This window comes from Hippocampus comes, unplaced genomic scaffold, assembly GCF_001891065.2.
Source record: "Hippocampus comes isolate QL1 unplaced genomic scaffold, H_comes_QL1_v1.1 scaffold95, whole genome shotgun sequence".
NCBI lineage: Eukaryota > Metazoa > Chordata > Actinopteri > Syngnathiformes > Syngnathidae > Hippocampus > Hippocampus comes.
Window position 1 is genome coordinate 335108 of NW_017805778.1, and position 22602 is coordinate 357709.

At 42.3% G+C, this 22602-nt stretch overlaps 1 protein-coding gene across 1 annotated transcript in view; it reads right to left on the reverse strand.

The window, feature by feature from the left end:
* myo16 (myosin XVI) overlaps positions 1-22602 on the reverse strand; it is a 110133-nt gene that overhangs the window by 50246 nt on the left and 37285 nt on the right. The window contains exons 5-20 of the mRNA XM_019884717.1: positions 21347-21455; positions 19811-19935; positions 19599-19724; positions 16849-16924; positions 15171-15321; positions 14939-15089; positions 14547-14657; positions 12968-13033; positions 9520-9647; positions 7351-7456; positions 6680-6797; positions 5692-5839; positions 5492-5609; positions 3321-3438; positions 2086-2157; positions 1848-1989 (exon numbers count right to left, since the gene is read on the reverse strand). Coding sequence (XP_019740276.1) covers positions 1848-1989; positions 2086-2157; positions 3321-3438; positions 5492-5609; positions 5692-5839; positions 6680-6797; positions 7351-7456; positions 9520-9647; positions 12968-13033; positions 14547-14657; positions 14939-15089; positions 15171-15321; positions 16849-16924; positions 19599-19724; positions 19811-19935; positions 21347-21455 — 1865 coding nt within the window. The remainder of the gene's footprint in view (positions 1-1847; positions 1990-2085; positions 2158-3320; positions 3439-5491; positions 5610-5691; positions 5840-6679; positions 6798-7350; positions 7457-9519; positions 9648-12967; positions 13034-14546; positions 14658-14938; positions 15090-15170; positions 15322-16848; positions 16925-19598; positions 19725-19810; positions 19936-21346; positions 21456-22602) is intronic.

Below are 22602 nucleotides of genomic sequence, written 5' to 3' on the forward strand. Positions count from 1 at the left end.
TGGCGGAGCAATTTATACCTATTTTGGCGGACTTTTTATTTACCGGTAACGGCATGAGGACAACGGAGGAAGCCTTGAAAACCATTTATCAAGAATGAAAAATACATCGTGTCCCCCTCCTGCTTCTTCCTAAAATGAGCAAAGAAAAAAGGGCTTTCTTTTGCAAAAAGGAAAGATACACTCAATCTACTTCTCGTCTAAACTGGTGGGAAAGCCTCACTTTTTACTTCCTGGTAGGCAGCCACGTCAAGCGAGGTACCAGGTGCGTGCATCTCATGGAGCGTGCGCATCGACACAAATGTCTACAGGGGAAACCCGGCCGGTGTGCTCTGAAAATGGGAGGGAATAAAATGCACAGCAAAACAAAATATGCGAAGATGAACTCAGGGTGTTTTGACGGGGTTTTTGCTGAACGTCATAGCAAACGATTCTGTCCTTATCCACTTATTTGCTGAGGGCTCACATGGAGAAACAATTATGTGCGCCACTTCCTGTAAGACGCTGGAAGAAGAATTTTGGTATTTGTTCCGAGTTTTGTTTTTCGGAGCGGTTTATTTTTGTATGCCCCCCCGCCATTCGCCCACTTTTCGAAACAATCACCAGCTCCCCATCGCATTGAAAAATGGGCTTGGGAACTTGTTGGGCTCTCGGCGGTTGTACGAACAAGCAGAAGACGTTGACATTTGTGACAACAAGAAACAATGTTTTGTTTTTTTTTCCAATTGGAATTTCCAAATGGATTGAACGACCCAAGACCAAGTTGTTGACTTGAAAACGGCAGACAAAAATGTAGACACAGCTGTTCTCAAAATTGATGAAGCACTCGTATCAACTTGCTCGGAACATTGCACAGGCGAAGGAGCCATACAGGAGTTCGTCAAAACGTGCAGAAGAAAGCTTCCCCTGGTGAAAGAGAAGACAACCAAACAACAACAACGCTAAAAACTCTCATGGACACACAACACTTCTTTGCGGGTGCGCTTGTGCATGTGTCTGGTATGACAAACATTCCCTGAAACCTTGGAAGCGTTCCCTTGCATGATGTTCTGCATTTTCCATTTCACGCTTGAGTGTACATACCATTCCCTGCCTGTCATGTAATTCAAACTATTTGACGCCGCGCTACCAGTTTACTCGTAATGTCAACGTTGGGCCTTAAGGCACTTTCAGCTGCGGCGAGTTTGCGGGAGGTTTTCGAGAGGCCCCCTCGGCCTTGATGCGCCGACGGAAAAATGACTGCTTTCCGGACCCGCTGTTTAGACTGCTTTTTGGGGAAACGTAACCGCCAATCCAGTACGTACTAATGACAGGCGGTTAAAAAGTGCTGGGCGGGGCCTTGATTGACACGGCCCACTTTGTGACATAACAACTTTGCAACAGCTTTGACCCCAGAGTTAATTCCACGCACGCCGTACAGTTACCACAGTGAGACAACAACAAGGAATGGATAGAAGATACGCGGCAATTCAAGTTGCACGTTCGGCACGAGTACATTTTACAAACCGACTTCATGCATGCACCACAGTGATGGTGAAAGGGGTCATTAGGAGGCCTGATCTCGTGACCACAAAGTCCGCTCTTCATTACAGACACAGAATAGACGCACCATTTTTTCGACTCCTCCAACAAACAGTTACGCCAGCGTACAAAACAGATATTTTTAAAATCTCCCAAAACCCACATCTATGTCCCCATGAACCCTTTGGCTGGCTCCCAAGAGCTTGCGATCTTATCAGAAACTCTTTTTCAAAAACTTGGACCTGGAATATCCATTTGCAATTTTCAAAACTTTTCCAGGTTTTTCATGTCTACACGAACGCTGACAGCAACAATGATGGCATCCTCACCAGACATTGTCGTCGTTTCCTTGCAGGTAGTCATTGATGCAGTTGACCAGGTAGCTGAAAAGACGTCCGTAGATGGTCTTGGCCAGTTGGTCCCTGTACTGCTGGGCCATGTCCACCGTGTGCCGTCGAGTGATCACGTCACCTGACAGGAAACGGAGCGCCTCTTTAAAATATGATCGATGACACTACAATCTACTCCTCAGATTAAATGTGGCCTTTAAACGGTCCAAGGCGGTACCTTTGAAGTACTGAACATCTGAGGTGAGGGCGCTGCTTAAGTCACTGCAACACACTTGCAGCATTCCAGCCACTGTGGATGCAAAACACATGAAGAACGTAGTAGATGTTTACGTACAGTCTAAATCTCGGTTCATGTGTCCCGAGACCCCGTTTGCAATATTCACCAAAAGAATATACATATTTTTATGTTTAAAAAAAAAACATTAGCCGAATAGCTGTGTTGCATAAGTCATAACTGAACATAAAACAATTAAAAAACAGTTAAAAATTTTTTTTTGATTTGGTAACAGCAAGTTAAAAATGACATGAGAAATTATGCTTTTAGCCATGAGTAACATTGAAAACATACTTATGTCCCTCTTTTGAAATTATACTACTTTTTTTTGTCAAAAATATACAACTTAGTTTTCATAATTTGTGACCTTTGTCCCAAAACATGTTTACTTAAAAAAAAAAATTATATATATATATCATGTTTTTAATCTCCAAAATGCATATGTTTTTTTTTCCCTCCAAAGTATCCAACTTAATTATTTTTAAGAGGAATTAACATTTAATTTTTTTGTTTTGTTTTGTTTTTTCAGGTTGGCCCCAATACTTGTTGGCAAGAAACAAACAAACAACATCAGCTAATTTAAACATAGGGTATTTATTTGACTTTTTTTTTTCAGTTATTGGCATTAATGCACTCAAAGATCTTTATAAATGATAAAGATGAGCCTGACTGGAGATAGTGCCGTGTGTGACATCATGATGACCTCATAAGCCTGGCTCTTGCCAAATTGATCAGTGGCAGGAAGAATCATGAGGGGATTTCTCAGCAGAACCCAAAATAAAGAAAACGGTCAAAGCAAGCCAGAATTTCTTTGCTGACCTCATATGTCCCTGACATCAGCCCGCTTACCCGCTTTGGCCATGATGTCATTTGTTTATCGCTGCTCGGGGGCTGCCGTAGCACACGTTCAAAGCTACTAAATAAATACGACTCAGGGTGAGAAGAAAAGTATTCAATCAAGCGTGAGTGTGTTTACATGCGTGATCTACCGTCACCGTGGTTACCACGCAAGAGTCTGGAACCCGGCACGTGCTGGCAAGCTGCCAAGAGCGACTTTGGGGTGACGACAATGAGGAGCGGAGGAGAAGGGACGACGTGGTAAATAAGATGGGTGCGTTTGAAGCTCCGTGGATGAAATGGGACCCCGATCATATGCTGGGGTGCGTGTGCATACTGACCTCTCTCAAGCAGCTGCAGGTCAGAGGGGAAGGCGCTCTCGCCGTCTGTCAGCGCAGTGAAACGCAGATCCCCAATATGGAGCACGGCGGAGAGCAACATGAACACGGAATCCACTTCCTGGTTGACACACAGACAATGGACCAAGTCATGTCCACTTTTTGCTTTGAAAGGGGACAAATGAGGAAAGACGACTTTTAATTGTTTATACAGTTCTATAGTTTGTGTCGTTAGCCTTGATTGAATATCTCATTCTATCTGAAGCAACCCTGTTAAGGATCTGATGAGAATAAGACAATTCTTTGGAAAAATGTTCTTTACTTATTGACATGAGTCAATTTGCCAGCTTCTACTCATGAGACAAAGCTAACATTCATCCGGATTTGCTACCCTGTTACTGTGATTACAGTGACGGGCAGTGTAAACAGCAAATAAATCATGTCATGAAAATTGGAGCACTGATCTAAGCTGAGCTAATCAAGCCTTTGATGGTTTATAACCTCCAATTGATGAATATGAAGCAGAAAACCTGAAAAGTGAAGGTCTATTTTTCAAAAATTTTAGAAGCCAAAATTTCCTCCATTTCTGGAACGATCCCGCCATAACATTGACAAATAAACTTTCAAAGTCGTTTCACTTTATGTAATCAATAAGATGACATTTGCTATTATATGAGTTGAGTTGAGCATTTTGGTGTTTACAGACACCAATGTTTAATTGTCTTTTGTTTCATGAGTCAATTTTATGTCAAACTTCAACTTTTCCTCCTCTTTGGAGAACTTTCTTTGCGAGACAGTGAGAGCTGGGGCCTAAGAATACTTGAAAAAGTGTGTTTTAAATTTGTTTCAAGCATGTGGAAGGATTTTTTTTAATGGTCTGCCTATAGGGCAGATTATAACCTATTGCAGGTGGATCTGGACCATATCCCCGGTATATACAAACAGTCTCTGGAGTGCTTGCTCAGCCAACTATTGTGTAATTAAACAACCAAGTACATACTTATTTTGAAATCTGTCAAAATCTAAGTGAGACGTTCATTGTGTAGGGAGATATTGGCACACAGTACTGCTCTGGAGGAAATCTCGGGCAATAAAATGCTTAGTTTGACTTGATATGAGTTTGATATTTTTATACCGTCTTTATTTGCCATCAAATGTGAAAGGGTTTTATTGGTGAACTCGTTTTACACATATTCAGTGTTTAAATGGACTCAAAAGATTGCTGGGACAGTTTACCGATGAATGAATATGGCCCTGAAAATGATTATTTCAATTTCCATTCTTTCCTACGGGAAAAAAAAAAGCAACACGTTCAACCTTAGAGATATTATTATCACGCTAGGACAACAAAACACATATTATAGTTATTCAGGTGTAAACAAATATGTTCTAAATGACAGCGAGTCACTCGTACATAGTGGAGTGTTTGGATTTTTATGGGGTCACAACAGTGTGTTGTAAAGAGAGAAAAAAACAACAAAAACAGATGCCATTTAGGAAGACCCTCACCGCTTCCTCTCTCCATTCACACTCGCATTCCTCTTCCACCATTCTGCTCTACTCTACCTCTCGGCACTTGAGTAGAGAACGCTCCATGGAATATCCCATTAGCCAGTGCCCACTCGCAGAGGGTGGGTGGGGGTATGGTGCACAAGTTTGCGGTTGCGCGCGTGTGCATATAAGCATTAGTCTGGTCGGAGGATTTTAGTGACACCAGTATAAATACCTGCGTTTAAATCTATTTAAAAAAAAAAAGAAATAAAATTGTGCTTAAAAGAAAAATAATACACTTAATTTGGAACTGTCGGAAATGTTACTATTTGCCAATGTGTTTATTGCTGTTGTTGTAGTTTGCATTTATGTAAAATGGCATTCCATCATACAGAGAGCTGTATTTAATATCTTGGGTTCGGTTCCTCAAAATAATCAGGGTAATCCAAATATTAGAAAGCGAACGCTGTTTGCTGCAGTTCAAACAAGTTGAAAATACCATTTTTGCTCTCGTTTTTATATTGGAGCTCATTGTGACAGGTGTTCCGAATAATGAACAGGGACTTCGTGTTTTTGCAAGTTTAACACAGTACTTTAGATTAGAAAGACCACTTGATCGTGAAGCTCATGTCTGTCACTAACCTTAACATTAAAACGGCTTCAAAAGACGCGCCAGTCGATACCTGCTTGTTGAAGCCCACAGCTTGAAAGGCTTTCTTGACAGCGCCGAGACGCTCCCTGCTCGCTGTCGACGCTGCAGCCACAGGAGGGCTCCCCGCCGGAAGTCCTCCACGAAGATACCTTCACAAAAAACAAGTGTGCCACTGAAAATGGGAGAGAAATACTCCGTTTGATATCATTACGAAGTGATGAGAGAACACACCTATGAGCCAAGACGTTACTGAGGTTAAGTGCGCTCTTCTCCTCGGGTGACAAGCCCTCATCCATCAGATAGAAGATGTTGAAGCTTCGTTGCTGAAGAGGACACTGGACCACACGAGACCTCTCCAGCATGTACGTGTACACACGCGCTACAACATCAACACAGATTCACACGAATAACAGTCTTAAGTCAAATTATTAGTGTTAGCCGCTGATAAATTCCAGTTCTAATTGGTACAAACTAACTGGGAGGAAAGTCAGGCAAGCGGTGCTGAAAATATGAGTCTTTACTCCCCCCTGCTGGAGCTTGACGTCATTGCACACATTTAAAGCACGCGTGGGTGGGGAAACAGGCAGACTTTTTTTTTTTTTTTTACAATTATAATACTACAGTATAGATTTATTTATCATAATTTAATCATTGATTCACAAAAGCCCAGAGTGAAGCAGCAAAAATGGTGAACAGAACATGTTTTCGTCACCTTTTGTACATTGCACTTATATACTATTTTGTCAAAAATAAAATGAAAATATTTAAATTATGTTTAGCACGCAGATTTAGCGACAGTATAGAAGCGCCTTAAAAAGTCAGGAATAATTTCTCGATTTCGGACGCTTTGACTGTTTTGTAGTTAAATAACAGAATGTAAAGATTAAACGATGAAAATAGTACAGTCGAAGAATCTCTCAGTATATTGCAGGACAAACAACAACCACAATAATTAACAATAAATACAAGTGTTGAAAACAAAACAACAACAACTGGCATTATTTCTTTGTAAGAGTAGAATTTTTGATGGAGGATCTCATTCAAATGTTTAGCAATCGTATAGAATTTTCAACAAAAACATTTTACTCCACAATATATCTCAATAAACACTACCTGTCGATAAAAGACAGACTGTCACTTTTTTTTGCAATTCAGCCAAGCTCTCAACAAAATTGAGGGGTGAAGCTAAATTCGGATTTTTAAAAGTTGTGTTCATTACCTCTGAGCATCCTCCTCCCCTTCTCACAGTACTGGATGGTCAAAAGTTTGATAAAGCGACTGGAGTTGCTGTTCCTCTCCGTCTTTGCGTGCCCGAAAGCCTCCAGAAGACAATTCACCTGCATCATTCAAAAGAAAATGTGACATTATAAATCTATGCTTCTCCATGTTTTACTCCCTACCACCAGGTGTCAGTGTACATCTATATACTGTCGTGTATATCGAGTCAAGTGCAGTGTTGTGTAGAATGCCAAGTTGTCCCTAGATGATAAGCACACTGACCCAGATATCGCCTGCGTGCATGGGGATGACTTCACAGCGCTTGTTCTCACGAGCTAGACGCTTTGCTAGCCAGCAGGGAGACGCAGAGGCAAGAGCTGAGCAGGATTTAAAAGCGGCAAATATGTCGTGACACCACTACCAAAGGGAATTACTACAAAACTCAGTATTAGTGAGCACCCCAGGATTGAAATGGAGATTTTCGTTTATTGCATGAGTGGAATACTTGCTTATTGTGAATGAACCCTTCAGTCAACATTGTGGCTGATGGTTTTCTTGTCCTCAACAAGTACCACTATCATAACAAACTGTGAAGGTCAATTTGTTTATTTTGTTTTGTTTTGGTGGCCCAGTGATGACCTGACGTGATTCTGTTGCCAGATCCAAACTTACGTGTTCCATTCTGGGTTCCAGTGCGAAGCCTTTGGGGCTGGATCTGGCTGTCAGGTGTCGCACGATGTGCTTACCGGCCTCCGTTTTCCCCGAACCGCTTTCACCGCTAAAAGACACAAAAAGGAAAATGTCGGACAATGAATTGCAATGCATACCACACGGTCCAATTCGTGGCTGTTGATGATATTTGTAAGTAATTTGTTTTATTTCCATACAGAGTAAAACCTGTAAAGTGACTTCCGGGATTTGTTTCTAAATACGTTAGACATGTTTGAAGCTGATTGCTGAACATGTACAAAAGCAAAACACGCCGGTTTGTTATGTTTGTTATAATATTCTCAATAACCTCTTAGTCAAATCGGTTTTCAGTGTAAAATAAAAAATGCTGTACATTTCTCAAAAGAGTACGTAGGTGTAATGTTAGTCATCACAATATTTTTTCATGTGTGTCATCACATTCAGCATGACGTCATCCAACCCATCCCTCAGACCATCCACATTAAAAACACCATCCCATATCTCCTACTCCCCCTAATTATCGTATACCCTGCTTCAGTGCTCAGCACAGCCCACATACTGTTACTGCCCTGGTGTTTCCACTACCGGAGGCCTGTTGTACTACATAAAGTACGGCTGCAGTCCATGTCGTGAAGCTTCCACCCACAGCAGCGGCAGATGGCCGCAGAAGGTCAGAAGGCCTCCCTAATGGCCACAGTGTGTTGCTCACTTTGTCAGAGTGTATTTCCTGCACAGAGATCCGCTGAGTGTGAGGTCCAAAGGCTTTCTTCCCGCCGTCTTTTCTTTGAACAGTTATTAGACTTCAAGGGCGTTTGGTTAGTGAGTTGGCCTCTGGGATTATGGCTGTTGATTGAATGTCTGTAAACATGGAGGGGGCGTGCAGGGCCACCGACATGCAGCTTTGGGGTGGCCAATTGCAGTTTCAAATCTTGGGGATGGGGAGATATTTTGGTTCATCGCTTTGGATGAGATTATGGAAGATAGATTTTAAGGTTCAGTTTATATTGGTTACTGGTGACAGGTAAGAAAATCGCATTCTGTCAATGAAGGATGAAAAGAACAATTACCTACTTGTGCTAATCCACCTATGAAGAAATAACGCTCAGGGCTTGATTGGTGCACCTATGCCGTGGAAGAAACGCTGCCATATTGTGTTTTGGGGATCATTGCATTCCTCGCCACGTCTTTGTAAATTAAGCAGACCAATCTCTGCCAAAGCCGGGCGTTGCAGAGTTGCAAGGGTGTTTCCTTGGAGATGTGCCCGCCGGAGTGACAATGAGGTGGCAGAAAATTGTTTGAAGTCCATGCCTGCTCAGAACAAGTCTAAATACTGAAACATATTTTAAGACAACATCGAGGCTTTATAAGCCACCAAATGTATGCCTTGAATGGTTTGAAGGCCTGCACATATTTCCAAAAGCCAATTAAAATGTGCAACTGCTTGCTACACAAATCTAGGAAGCACAAAAAAAGACATACTACTGACTGCAATAGCCGGATAATTGCCCGTTTTTACAACTAATCTAACAAGAAAGGAGCCAATGCAATCTGTATTGGATCTCAGCGCTCTAGACGCAGTAACCCATAAATACCTCTTGAACGATTGTCACCGTTTTAGACAACAACGTGTATCTACCATCCTTTTGAAAAATGGTGAAGCAAAACCAGCAATCTCCTATTTAGTGCCGTGAAAAAGAAGCAAGATAAGCAAGAAGTGAGAAAAATAGTGAGCGTAAAAGGCAGGATGAGGAAAGGTCAAGGTCCTAGCATGCACGTGTGTGTGCAAGTGTGTGCGCATGAGCGAGATGGATAGCCTGTGGCCAGGGTGCATTAATTCACTGCCAGATTGGTTACAACTCAGCAGGAGTGCTACTGGAGGGTTGGAGCCAAGCGTAATTGCAATCAAGGAGCTGCCTCCGTCAGGCCAAGCGCAAAGCGCGTGACGCCGCAACACTCCGAACGCATAATCATCGGTATGTGAACACGAAACAGGCCCGCGGCTATTTATCTCTCAGGGGGATGTTTAACAGGTGTTGAAACAGAAGGGACAAACTTGATTATCTTTTGCTTTTTTTTTTTTTTTTGCAATGATTTCGCTTTGCTGACTTTTTGCCTCAGCGCAACTCGGGCGGTTCAGGTTGGGACACGCACCTTAAGATGAAACATTGGGGTCGTCTCTCCTGGAGCATCATGTGGTAAGCTCTCTCCGTCGAGGAAAAGATATGAGGGGGCAGAGAGGAGCATAGGCGGCCCGTGGAGCTCAGGTACAACTGACTCACCTGACGGAGACAAACAAGCACAAGCCATGACTTGTTAGCTTGCAAAGTTACAGAACCGGGCCGGTCGTTCACACCTTGTTGGCGATCGTACGAACACAGCAAGAAAGATGACACCCTTGCAGAGTTTCATTGCTTCTCTGCACGAAGTCGGCGACAATTCACCCGAAACTGATTAACATGTTAGAATGGTGGTAATAGGCCAACGGCGTTTCTGCCCATGCGGGCTTTAAATGTAGAGTGACCGTATTTGGGGTTTCAAAAAAGAGAGGAGAACATCAAACCCCCAAATCCCCTCCAGATGTTATGCACTACTGTAAACAGGTTACCTGATGCGAAGGAATTCACTGCGGATGAATCTTTCCTGGTCCATTGTAAGGTTGGAACACAGGGGAAGGCAAAATCAGTGCTAGTTTTTAACCCATTTCTTATAACACAGCTCTTGTCCTCGGCGTTCACTGTCCATACATCAAAGAATTGCCAGTTTGTGTTTTTTTTTTGTTCTGATTTTGATGAAGCCAACTAGTCAGCGGTGCTGCCTGTCAACGACTGACATGTTGACGAACAAACGCAACTACATGCTCTGTTCTGTCAAAGTCTGGCTCATGCCTGCATGGGGAGTGAATGAGATGCCAGTCACGGTCATCTCTACATTCACAAAACATCCAGGGAGTTCGCACCTCAATAGCAGAATGGTCCATGGATTACTGTAGGACCCCAAGGAAACCAAAGGTTCAAGAAAAGTGGTCCAAAACCTAATGGTTACATTTTGTGAAACCTTGTACAAGAGAAGACTGTCCAGGCAATGTTATAAGTAGCAATATAATTATACAAGAAATGAAAGTAGAAATGAATAAAACATGGAGCAAACCTTCCTTTGATGGTGTGGCTTTTAATCACGGTGTGAAAGCGGATATACAAAAGGCCAAAGAAAATGTGATAAATACGAGATAGGACGGCAAGGGAGGAGCGCTGTCGTATCCCATCTGACACCGTCCTTTATTAGGTTCTGGTGTCTAAAGCTGTTGTTTGTTTGATCAGTGGCTGACTTTAGAAATGTCGGCAGGCAGAAAAATCGTCGTCACGGCGCAACGAAAGAATACGAGGTTCAAATTTTGGCTGGATGTCCGGTTCGCGGTCTGAGCAGGTTGCAGGCCACCTGAAATAAGAGGGTGACAGACAGCCAGCAGACTGCGGATGTTGTCACATATGTCCTCCTCGCACCTCCCAGAGGGACGGAGCTTGGCAGGAGAACATGTCTTCTCCGATCAAGTCCAAATCCTCCAAATGTGCCATTTGGAATAAAGTGCATATTGCGTCATTTACTCGGGAGTTGCGAACGGCTCCAGCCCTGATTTCTTGATGCACGGTCAGCCTTACGCTGTGCATTGCTGACAGGAAGAATGCATTATTTATCAACCGCAAAGTCCATTTCACATCTTTATGTCTCTCTCCTAGGCAGCCATTATTGTGTATCTTTTAATGTGCATGACAAAGACAACCCCACGTAGAAGCATTTTGACAGTTTCGGGTAAATTCAAGTTCTGATTTTGATGAAGCCAACTAGTCAGCGGTGCTGCCTGTCAACGACTGACATGTTGACGAACAAACGCAACTACATGCTCTGTTCTGTCAAAGTCTGGCTCATGCCTGCATGGGGAGTGAATGAGATGCCAGTCACGGTCATCTCTACATTCACAAAACATCCAGGGAGTTCGCACCTCAATAGCAGAATGGTCCATGGATTACTGTAGGACCCCAAGGAAACCAAAGGTTCAAGAAAAGTGGTCCAAAACCTAATGGTTACATTTTGTGAAACCTTGTACAAGAGAAGACTGTCCAGGCAATGTTATAAGTAGCAATATAATTATACAAGAAATGAAAGTAGAAATGAATAAAACATGGAGCAAACCTTCCTTTGATGGTGTGGCTTTTAATCACGGTGTGAAAGCGGATATACAAAAGGCCAAAGAAAATGTGATAAATACGAGATAGGACGGCAAGGGAGGAGCGCTGTCGTATCCCATCTGACACCGTCCTTTATTAGGTTCTGGTGTCTAAAGCTGTTGTTTGTTTGATCAGTGGCTGACTTTAGAAATGTCGGCAGGCAGAAAAATCGTCGTCACGGCGCAACGAAAGAATACGAGGTTCAAATTTTGGCTGGATGTCCGGTTCGCGGTCTGAGCAGGTTGCAGGCCACCTGAAATAAGAGGGTGACAGACAGCCAGCAGACTGCGGATGTTGTCACATATGTCCTCCTCGCACCTCCCAGAGGGACGGAGCTTGGCAGGAGAACATGTCTTCTCCGATCAAGTCCAAATCCTCCAAATGTGCCATTTGGAATAAAGTGCATATTGCGTCATTTACTCGGGAGTTGCGAACGGCTCCAGCCCTGATTTCTTGATGCACGGTCAGCCTTACGCTGTGCATTGCTGACAGGAAGAATGCATTATTTATCAACCGCAAAGTCCATTTCACATCTTTATGTCTCTCTCCTAGGCAGCCATTATTGTGTATCTTTTAATGTGCATGACAAAGACAACCCCACGTAGAAGCATTTTGACAGTTTCGGGTAAATTCAAGGACAATTGATGTAATTAAAATGTAAAGTGAATTGCAAATTAACTGAATTGCAACACTGTCATATTTTTTTTTTTTTTTTATGTACTGCATGTGTGCAGGTCCAGCGATTGCTAAAGGGGGTGTACTGTGCCTGTTACCCTCAAGCTAGGATAGGCTACAGTTCACCCGTGACTCTAATCAGGATTCCTGATCCCAAAAATTTACATTATGTATGTACTGTATGTTGCATCCATATAGTTTTATGGTCAACAAAACAATCCACTGTTATAATTTATACAGTAGGCTACTATTTTATATGACGAGACGAGCATCAGACACTCAAATGTTATCCAAACCAGTCATGCAAAAGAAAAGTCTTGTTTAATCAGTGCCAGCTATTTTCAGACTCTTGCTTACCTTACCACGTGAAAAAACACAAATACATACCTGGGGTTGAATGGCTGGATTCTTCAAAAAATAAAATAAAATAAAAATACATAAAGACATACCTGGGGTTGAATGCCTAGATTCTACAAAAAAATTTAAAAAAAAAAAAAAAAAAAAAAGAAGGAAAACCAGGTCCTTGCCAGTGAATGACTGAATATTAAACAGACAGATGAGGGTCAGAAAGCGCATTGCATTCTGGTTGTTGAAGTCTTTCACCTTTTTGTGGGGGGGTATTTTGTTAAGTCAGTTGAAGAGCACATCAAATCGTCTTTGCTGTCTGATAGCATAGTCCTAGAGGTTTGTTGAATGCTTACCAAAGTGGAGTAGATAGGCAGCTCTTTGTTTGGGTTGACCAGCAAAAGAATGTGTCCAATATAAGTCTGCAGAGAGCCAAAAAAACAACAACAAAAAAAATCTTTGTTTATTGGGGTTTTTTTTTTTTGTAATTGGGGTTAAACAGTTGTACACTGAGCAGAACGCGACCTTAGAAATGACCACGTGCTGCTAAAATACATCATTTGCACCCCCCTACGCAGTGCTCACTTACTCTTGGGAGGTCATTTGGAAAAGTAGAGCACAATTGGTGCCCTCAGAAGTTAGGCATTAACCTCCGGTCTCTTCACAAAGAGTCCCAAAGGAGCCTTTGAAAACTGAAAGCGTGCATTGGCCTTGCTGGTTCAAGGTTGATGACCTGAACGTATTTTACGAGGTTGACCAGTGTGTCCAAGAGGGTAAACATCTTTCTGTAACGCATGAGTGAACAATCCATCTATGGTTTAATGATGGTTGTCCGCAGCTTCAATTGATGCTCCCTTTCCTTCGTTGCTGGCAGCAGGTGAAAGAACCCTCATCAAAAGTTGTCATCCCTGACCACCCACCCCTGCTGGGAGCATATGGAGCCATCGCAGTCTTTGTCCTCATTTTATCACAATCCCAAGCGCTCTTTTGAGATTATTGGATAGGCTCGATTTAAAGGAAGTACATGTATATTGCTTTTTTTTCAATTTCAATTTCTCATCCACTGGTTTGTTGATGTATAATTTATAGACCATACATATCATAATAATGTTTCACAGTAATGCTTACTGTGTATTAAAAATTAAAATGTATCATCGAGAGAAGGCGGACAGCCGCATGAACTGGATCGCTGCTACTGGCTGTTTTTAATAGCACCGCGATTATTTCCTGAAATGTAATTTATGAAATACAACAAAGGCAAATTGATTAGATATCATCTTCATTTCGAAAAGCAAATCAACATTTGCAAACAAGGCTAACCGGAGTGTGTTTACTTGACACAACCGGATCACACATTGTGTGAGTGTGTCCTTTGTCCCTGAAGGTGAAATTGCACTCGATTGCATCAAGTGTGCGGCGACATCGCCGTGATTGCAACGTTTTACCCCGCGTAATTCTTCTGTCTTGACAGTCATTTCTATTTTCTTCCTCAAGCCACTTGATTCCCTGCAATTGTGCACCCCCCCCCTGCTGTGGACCACCTCATCACACATATGGGCCTCCACGTTAACGCATACTCAGCATGTGCTGTGTCGGTCTAAGTTTTGCTTTCAAGCGTGGTTTCCCAATGGCTAAATACAGGCAGAGGACAAGGGAATTGCATTCATTTAAAATGGGGGCAATTGTGGAAGATGGAGGCAATTCAGCCCTGAATGCATCCATTGATTTTTTTTTTCCCCCCCTATCGATTTAATTGAGATTGATTTTCTTTCATTGTCACTGATGCAGACTCGTGTGGTTTATTTTATAGCAGTGGCAGACAGCGGTGTTGTCAAGAAGCGGAACAAAGTGTGTGGCGCTTAAACTTGAAAACCTGGGTGAATAAAGGGGCCCGTTTTATGAGGGAGATCTGCATAATCCAAGGCAGAGACTTACATATATTTGGTCGTTGCCAAAACGCTTCTGCATCTCGTAGAGGAGGCTGCTGTCTGTCAGTTCGCTAAGGGATGCAAGGTCATCGTTAGGTGCTGGGGGCATCAGCTTCACCTGAGGAGAAACACACAGTGAGAACTGGAAAAAATAAATTGTCAGTTCCACGTGAACCACTTTTAGCCAACACCATCACGGATTGTTAAAAACATAAATAAAATAGAGTCTCTAAATGGCAATTTTCACCTATTGTGGGGCTGGGTGTACACCCCAACATAGTACCATAATTCCTCCATTAAATGTGGTGTCCCAATTTACCACCGTGTCTCGTCTTAGATTGGATCGTGTCACAAGTGACCCTGTTCTGAGGACTCAGAGTGGCAAAAAAAGCAAATTGCCTGTTCCAGTTTGGTTGTTCCTAAACTGAAGGGGCCATCCAGGATGTTATCCAGCGAAGGCTGCCGGCTGAGCGCCCCACCCGCCTCTCGAAACATTGCCCACTTCTCCAGGAGGCTGTCCCGTTTCGCTATCGGGAGGCCCAGAGAGTTCCTGTGAGGTAAATAAAGGGTGTGAGGGTCCCATTTCAGAGCGAGGCAAGAGGCAGATGAAGGCGCTAAGTATTTAACCTACAATTTTTTGACAGGGGTGTTGAGGTCATGTGATCCGCCGTCACAGTGTTGGTCCGTGGAGAGCAGAGGGGTGCGGGGGTCCTTCAGCTTTTGCGGCCAGCGGGTCTCTCCACTCAGCAGTAAGTCAGCTATGTGCTCTGATGCAGCAATGTCTGAGGACAATTGAGGCAAAATCCAAATCAAGAGACATTCAAGGATGCGACGGGTGATGAACGGAAGACTCAAGAAGAGGGGGTTGTGACAAATACGTTCTGGGCGTATGTAGCGTCTATGGATCTGTTAAACACGACATAGGCCCTTGTGGGTTTTGTGGAGCTCCCTTTGCAGTATGAGACTTTCGTGGTTTCTGTTAGTCATCACACTTTGCTGCCATACTCTGCCTACATGCCATGATGAAAAACCTAATTACAGGGGAACCTCAGTTTGCTATGATCCTGACACGTGATATTTCGAGGGCTTGATATTATGTTATCGCCAGCGCGATCAGTATTTATGGCCTCTGGGCTCTTTTCATTCAAACATTTAGTCTAATTATGACATTTCAAGGTTACAAGCAGCATGCAACCAAGTAGTGTAAGAAAATGTCATTGTGCAAAAGAAGGCACCCCGCGTTCCTGCCGTAAAGATTTTTCATTTGATTGGGTGATGTTTATTACATTTATAATAATAATAATTTTTCAATTATTGCTCAGGTTACAATAAAAATGAGGTCGGTAACAAGAAAAAAGTGTTTGCAATACCTCAAAGTTATGATTCATTTCATAAGACAATTGGACGTTTAATGCAGATTTCTGCGAGAATCATAGACGCTGATGCACATGATTTGCTTTCACGGGCCACAAAAAATGATGTGGCAGGACAGATCTGACCCCTGGGCCTTGAGTTTGACACCGGTGCCCGAAAGCCTATTCACAATTAGTGTCACGTTTATGTAACGTATACGTATTTCTAATGTCCTAGTAATAAGACAAAATCTCAAGGACAGGTTTGTCTTTGAAAAACAACCAAACAGCCTGTGTTTTGGGCATGCCTACAAAATTTCACTTTCACATTCCATGCTTAAGTTGAACGATTTTACACTCAAGCATCACTTAGGGCTTTATCGGACACGCAGGATTCATTGGAGTTGACGACCCCCCGCGGACTCTCATCATTTATTTCCATTCGTCATGCAGAAGCTGAAGAATGGATGAAAGGCTCTCACGGGGAAAGATGGGGAGGAGGATCATGAAGGTCTCTGAAGGCTTATCTCGTGCGTGTTGTGAGCCCACCAGCTAGAGAGGGCAGCTATTGATTATGGCCAGAGTGATGCAGGCTCACAATAAATGGCCACCGGCAGACAATGTATTTGCTTTGACACGGTGGAAAGGTTAGAGCAGAGACCTTAAAGATATATATATATATATATATATATATATATATATATATATATAATAGCAAATAAGTCATATTTTTATGATTAGCGCTAACATCCAATGCAGACATTGTGCAGAGGTGAAAACAGACACGTGTAAGGTGTGAGGGACATTTTTCTACTCAATGACTAATTAGCTTTTTTTTGTCCGTTTAACATGAGCAGAATGATTGTTCAAACCATGTAAAAGCTGTGTGTGTGTGTGTGTGTGTGTGTGTGTGTGTGTGTGTGTGTGTGTGTGTGTGTGTGTGTGTGTGTTTGTTACCTGAGGGCTTATCTTGGTTGCAGTTCAACAATGTGGGGTTGGCTCCATGCTTCAGGAGTTGGCTAACGATGCTCGTCTGCGAGGGACGGAATGAAAAGATAATCACTAAAAGAAGTTTGTGATATTCACATGAATGACCCTGGATTTTTCTTTTCGGTCAAGGGCAGTGATCGATTATGAAAACAACTGGTACTGGAGTGAGTTGACTGCCAATTGATTTAATAGTCAATAAGCCGCTAATAGTTACTTCAACGGGGAAAAAAAAATCTGGAATGCTGAAAAAGAATTGTTTGTTGGAATAAGTGCAATCCACTGACTGTTTATTATATTGCCCTAGTTCATCCAATTGTTTTGCTGTGTTTTTTTTTTTCATTTTACTTGGTCATAATTAATTCCAGTCGAGCGCAGCCAATTTTGTTTCTTCCATTAACATTTTCCACTCAGATGCATCAAAATAATCACTAAAATTAATGGAAAATAATTTTAGCTTAAAGGGGACCTATTTTAAAATTTGTAATGGCTTGTAGACAAACAGTGAGTTCTCTGGAGAGTCCACCCACTTATCCAGTGCGGAATGAAACAACCAAGTAAACCTCTTATCTGACCATTTCCTGAAATGTGTCTGTGAACGAGCCTTTCTAATTTACATAATGACCTTCCACACCAATTTTTTCTGCCCATGACATCATCAGTTGAATTGAGTGAATATCCAGAGCCACTTTCAGGTGACGTGTCTGAAAGACAATCATGCAGAAACAATTCCCCCATGGGTGTGCAGCCCCCTGCTGTCATGTCAAAGCCAAAAGGTAAGCAGAGCTGCATTGCATATTGATTGCATGGTGAAGTTGTCGAGAATGGTATTTCTGCTTCGGTCATCAAGTGCTGTTATTATCTTTAGTGTCTTTATGCCCCCCCCCACACACACACACACACACACACACACACAATCCGGGCTATGCTCCTGAAGAAGCCAATCGAGACGATAAATTCAGGTTGTCAGGGTAATTAATTTTTTTGATCCTTAAAACAATCTTTCATCAAAATAATAACCAATGCAACACATTTTTTTGTGTGTATGTGACTCAGCACATTCACTGTAGCAGCTGTTCAAAAATGAGTCCAGAACACCTTCCAAGAGTCACACACTGTCAGCCGTGCTCACAACCTATAAATACGGACTTAGACGTCACTAACAAAGCAGGATCTCAACCTTCTGCAGTACCCACGAGGACAAGGAAAAGGTCATCTGGATCTTATGACCTCTACAAAGAGAATAATCATACTCCTAAAATCAATTGAACATTTGTAAGCTTAAAAGAAGTCAACTTTTAAGATAAAAAAAAAACATGGCTTCCTATTCCCAAATCTTTCACATGTGCCTTCATCATTAAATAAAATAAACGAATCCACACTCAGCAGAGACATGGTCTAAAAAATGTCATTGAAAGTCATTTTTAATCCCCTCGCATATACTGAAAGAATTTAAAAACTCTTTCCCCAGAGGGGTCACCGGTGCTCTCACTTATCTCAATGGAGGACGAGCGAAGTTTAATTAACTGCGGCAATAGGGTCATACGTCTTCTTAAAGTTGAGAGCGCGGAGCGTAGGCAACATTGCGCAGGGGGTCTTTGGGTTTTATGCCCCGGCTAGAGCTACACTTGGCCGTCAACGTTTCCAGGCAACCGTTTGTTATGATGGCCCCGCATCAGCCAAACGTACCTTTCTCTTTCTCGGCATGACTGCGGCAGCCATGATGTCACGTGGCACCAATAAGGACTCGATTTACTAAGACCTCAAATAGTGGCTGCTTAGTTGCGTGTTCCCTCAGAGATTGCGCATCGTTCAGGAGTTATAAAATTGCATGCTGAATCAATAAGATGTTGGGATAGTTGGTTTGGTTGGTTCTCCAGGGTGTAGGCCACCTCTTGCGCGAAGGCTCCAGCATACCCGCAAACCCGATGAGGATAAGCGGCATAGAAAATAGATGATTGGATTATCAGAGTGGAGGTGACTTTTAGATGAAGTACTGCATGCGACAGAATCCTGCGACTGGTTGATGACCAGCCCACGGTATATACTTCTCCCCAAAATCAACTGGGGTCGGCTCCAGCTCAAGCATGACTCCAATGAGTACTGTAGAAAATGGATGGATGGTACAGTAAAAAGTACAAAAGTTTGAAGATCAGAATCTTTTCAGTCTTTGACTGGTTGCATTTTACGAAGAAAATGTACCAATTTCTCTTTTGGCAAAGTCTACAATCTTGTCATTCATAATATGAAGGACAAAAATGTGCTTTTTTTGGGCAAGACGAAACTAAAGTTGGGAGTGATTCTAAATATGCATATATTCTCTTTGTCAGCAGACAAGCCCAAAGCGCAGAAAATGTAATTAGAAAAATCACGATGAGTGCGCAGTACTTCAATGTAATCCGCTGCTTCTACTTCATAGCATCAGATCAAATCAGCTTTCCTCCGCGACTTTGCAAAAATGTCCTCTCCTTCTTCAAGAGACCACGAAAAAGCTAATCTAAAATGCAATCCCGAATCCATAAGCGATGCAGCTGGAGGATCAATGGAGGCAAAGGGAGCCGTTTATCAGAAATTGTGCAGAGTGACTGCAGGCCAGTTCGTCACCGGGAACAATCCATCAATACTTCCCCCTATTACTCCAATGCCACTTGATCAATAGCACTTGCACAGCAAGGAATCTCATGCAAAAGTCCAGATTATTATATATATATATTTTTTACCTGTCCATATTTAGCAGCCAGATGAAGAGGTGTCCAAAAGTTGTGAGCCACAGGATGAGGATCTGCCCCGTTTTCTAATAGCACAGTCGCCACATCCCGATAGCCACTGGCACATGCAATGTGAAGCTTTTAAAAGGCCGGACAGGTTTAATGAGTTAGGTCCAAACAAGCCAAAACAAAAAAAGTAGACCGGATGCACGAAAGAGACTTACCAAGGTCACCCCCTCGTCATTGGGCTGATTGAGATCCGCCCCTGCGGCTACAAGCTGTCTAATATCGGATAGCATGCCGTTGGGCCTCTGTGTCCTCATGCTATGCGTAGAAGACACATCCACACCTGTCATACAAAAACAAGTAGACCTTTAAAAAAAAAAAAAAAAAAAAAAAAAAAATGCTCACGTGAATAAAGTAGTATCCAAACCATTCCGTCTTCATTAATCTCCGACAAACGGCGGAGATGAAAGACGTTTGCAGGGGGGGGTGAATAACAATCAGTGGACACCACACTCCTACTATACAACAGGAAATATCATGTGATTCCGACCAGCTGATCAGTGAGGAAAAGTAGAGTTAATGTCCTTCCCATGAGAACAGTAATTATTTTCAGACATCATCCATTGGTTTTATTCACTTATTTTTCTTTGTTTGTTTCAAGCTACATTCCGATCACACGGCTAACTCCAAATTTTTATTGTAACTAAATATAGCGTATAACTCGCGAGCAATTACATGAGATAGAAAGTACTGCGCATGGGTCGTTTTTGTTATAAAGCAAAGTTTCCATAGCAACAGAAGCCCAGCATGCCATGTGTTGCATGGTGGTTGTGGTGGTGGTGGGGGTTGCGAGGGTTTGGGGGCCCATTGCAGAGACGGACTTGGTTTGTGTGAGTGTGCGTGCGTGCACGTGTGCTTGTAGGTTGCACTTAACTCTTGAAGGGTTTGTGGTCTTGTCACGTGTAGCTTTATGGTTGGCCTACAGAGGATCATTACATGCTGTACATGTTTCTAACCACATTTAGCCCTTGAGGGTACAGTAGATGTAAAACAAAGCAAACAAACAAAAAAAAAGACTGCATTAAAGTCCTTAAAATGCTAACTAAAGCTGTCTGTAGATGCTAATCGCAATGCCCCATGAACTAAAATGTCTGCTGCTCAAGCATTCACTGTCATCATGAGTGCAATTTTGGCCAACGCGTTTTTGTTTTTTGGGGGGTTTTTGTGACAATTTTGACTGAAGTTATCAAACTGATTTTTTTTTTTTTTTTTTTAACACACAAACATGGGCTTGGTTATTCATGGGTGACAAAATAAAATGTCAGATATGTAAAATTATATTTCAATTACAGTTAATTCTCTGTGTATAGAAACGGGTTTATTTCATTCTGGTTACTTTTATTACATTTTTTTTACAATAAATCAAACAAAAATTGAAAAACATGCTCAACTAGACTCTTTCCCCACACAAAAATGAAGATGCGCTCGTTTTGTACGCCGAGTGCCCGTCGACCAAAATATGGCTCTCAATCTTTGTTGAATTTTTTTGTTTGTGTGGCGATGATACGATTAAGCTAATCAAGTATCACAGGACTCTTCATCATGTTAATCCTCAGTGGGCCGTTATTTTGCCCATGGGCCACACGCCGCCCACACCTGCTTTTGACTCTAAAATGTGCAAATGTGTCAGATTGGTGAATGTTTGCCCTTTTGTCTGAGGTGAAAAGCAAATAAAAGCAGCAGATGTCTTCTACCGTTTTCCTCCAGGTGTTTTTGCAGGATATAGCGGCTCTCGGTTCCCTCAGAGGCGTAGTCCAGGGGAACGTTCCCGTCGACGTCCTGCAGCAGAACGTTCACCCCACCCTTTCGCGGAACAAGAAACAACATGAGGTTAGTTTTAGCAGGCGACATTTGTCGGGATCAATTTTATGAAATTACCGGGGAACAGCTCAAATCAAAAAATGACTGGAGCGGTAATGGATTTGTTTTATTTGAACAAGAGTGATCCAATCCATGGGCTCACAAACGACATGATATAATCTCAACTTCACATTACGCGACATGCCATTGCACAGCCGAGCTGTCGCCGTGTTTGCCACGTGCCGGTGTTTGCCACGTGCCGGTCCTGTGGGTGAAGGAGCGGAAGCCGACAGAGCTGTCGTCATTGTGTTTTCCTTCCTTGGTATCGGATATGAAAAAGTGGTCTTGAGGCAGAGATATATAAAACATAAATATATTGTTAAACGTTTTTTTTTTTTTCCTGTGGGTGAAGGCTAACATAGCATTTATGCCCTGAATGTATGTTATCACCCAGTCGGGAATATTTGTTATGAGAAATGAGAATGGATGGATGGACTTTTTCATTGTTTTTCAATTTTACTTTCAATATTATTTTAGCTTATTTTGTACCATACTTGTACCGTAGTTAAGAATGTACACATGGAGTTTTCAAGTGGGTGATACTTGCACCCATTTGTCCTTCTATTATTTCCTGTATAAAAAAATTGGCATGAAATAAACAAAAAAAACAAAAACAACAAGCATCCTGAAGTGAATTCTGTTTGACCTTGGTAGTCGAACTGTATCTTCATTTTTAACTGAGAAGAGCTCACACAAGCTGAGGATCTCATTAAATATAAAAAATTCAGGGTTAATGTTAGGTTAGGTGAGAAGATGAATGTGTGTTTGTGTTTACGCGATAAGGATTAGACTGGAGTGATTTTCTAACACGCCCTCTCTTCGGGCGCCATTAACGACTCGCAATGTGGTTTTGATAAATTGCATCGCTTTGGTTGTCCTCATTAGCTATTAAACTAACGTAATATGCATGCATGCATGATGCAAAATGTGCACGTTATTTTCATGTTGAAGCAGTAAAAATAAAATACATTGTCACACACCGCCGCATGAATCGGTTGTTTGACAAGAACATTAAAAGGCAAGCGGAAGGAATGATCACCGCTGGACCGGGTCTGATCACGGTGATGGGTGGTGGGGGGAGGGAGGGTGG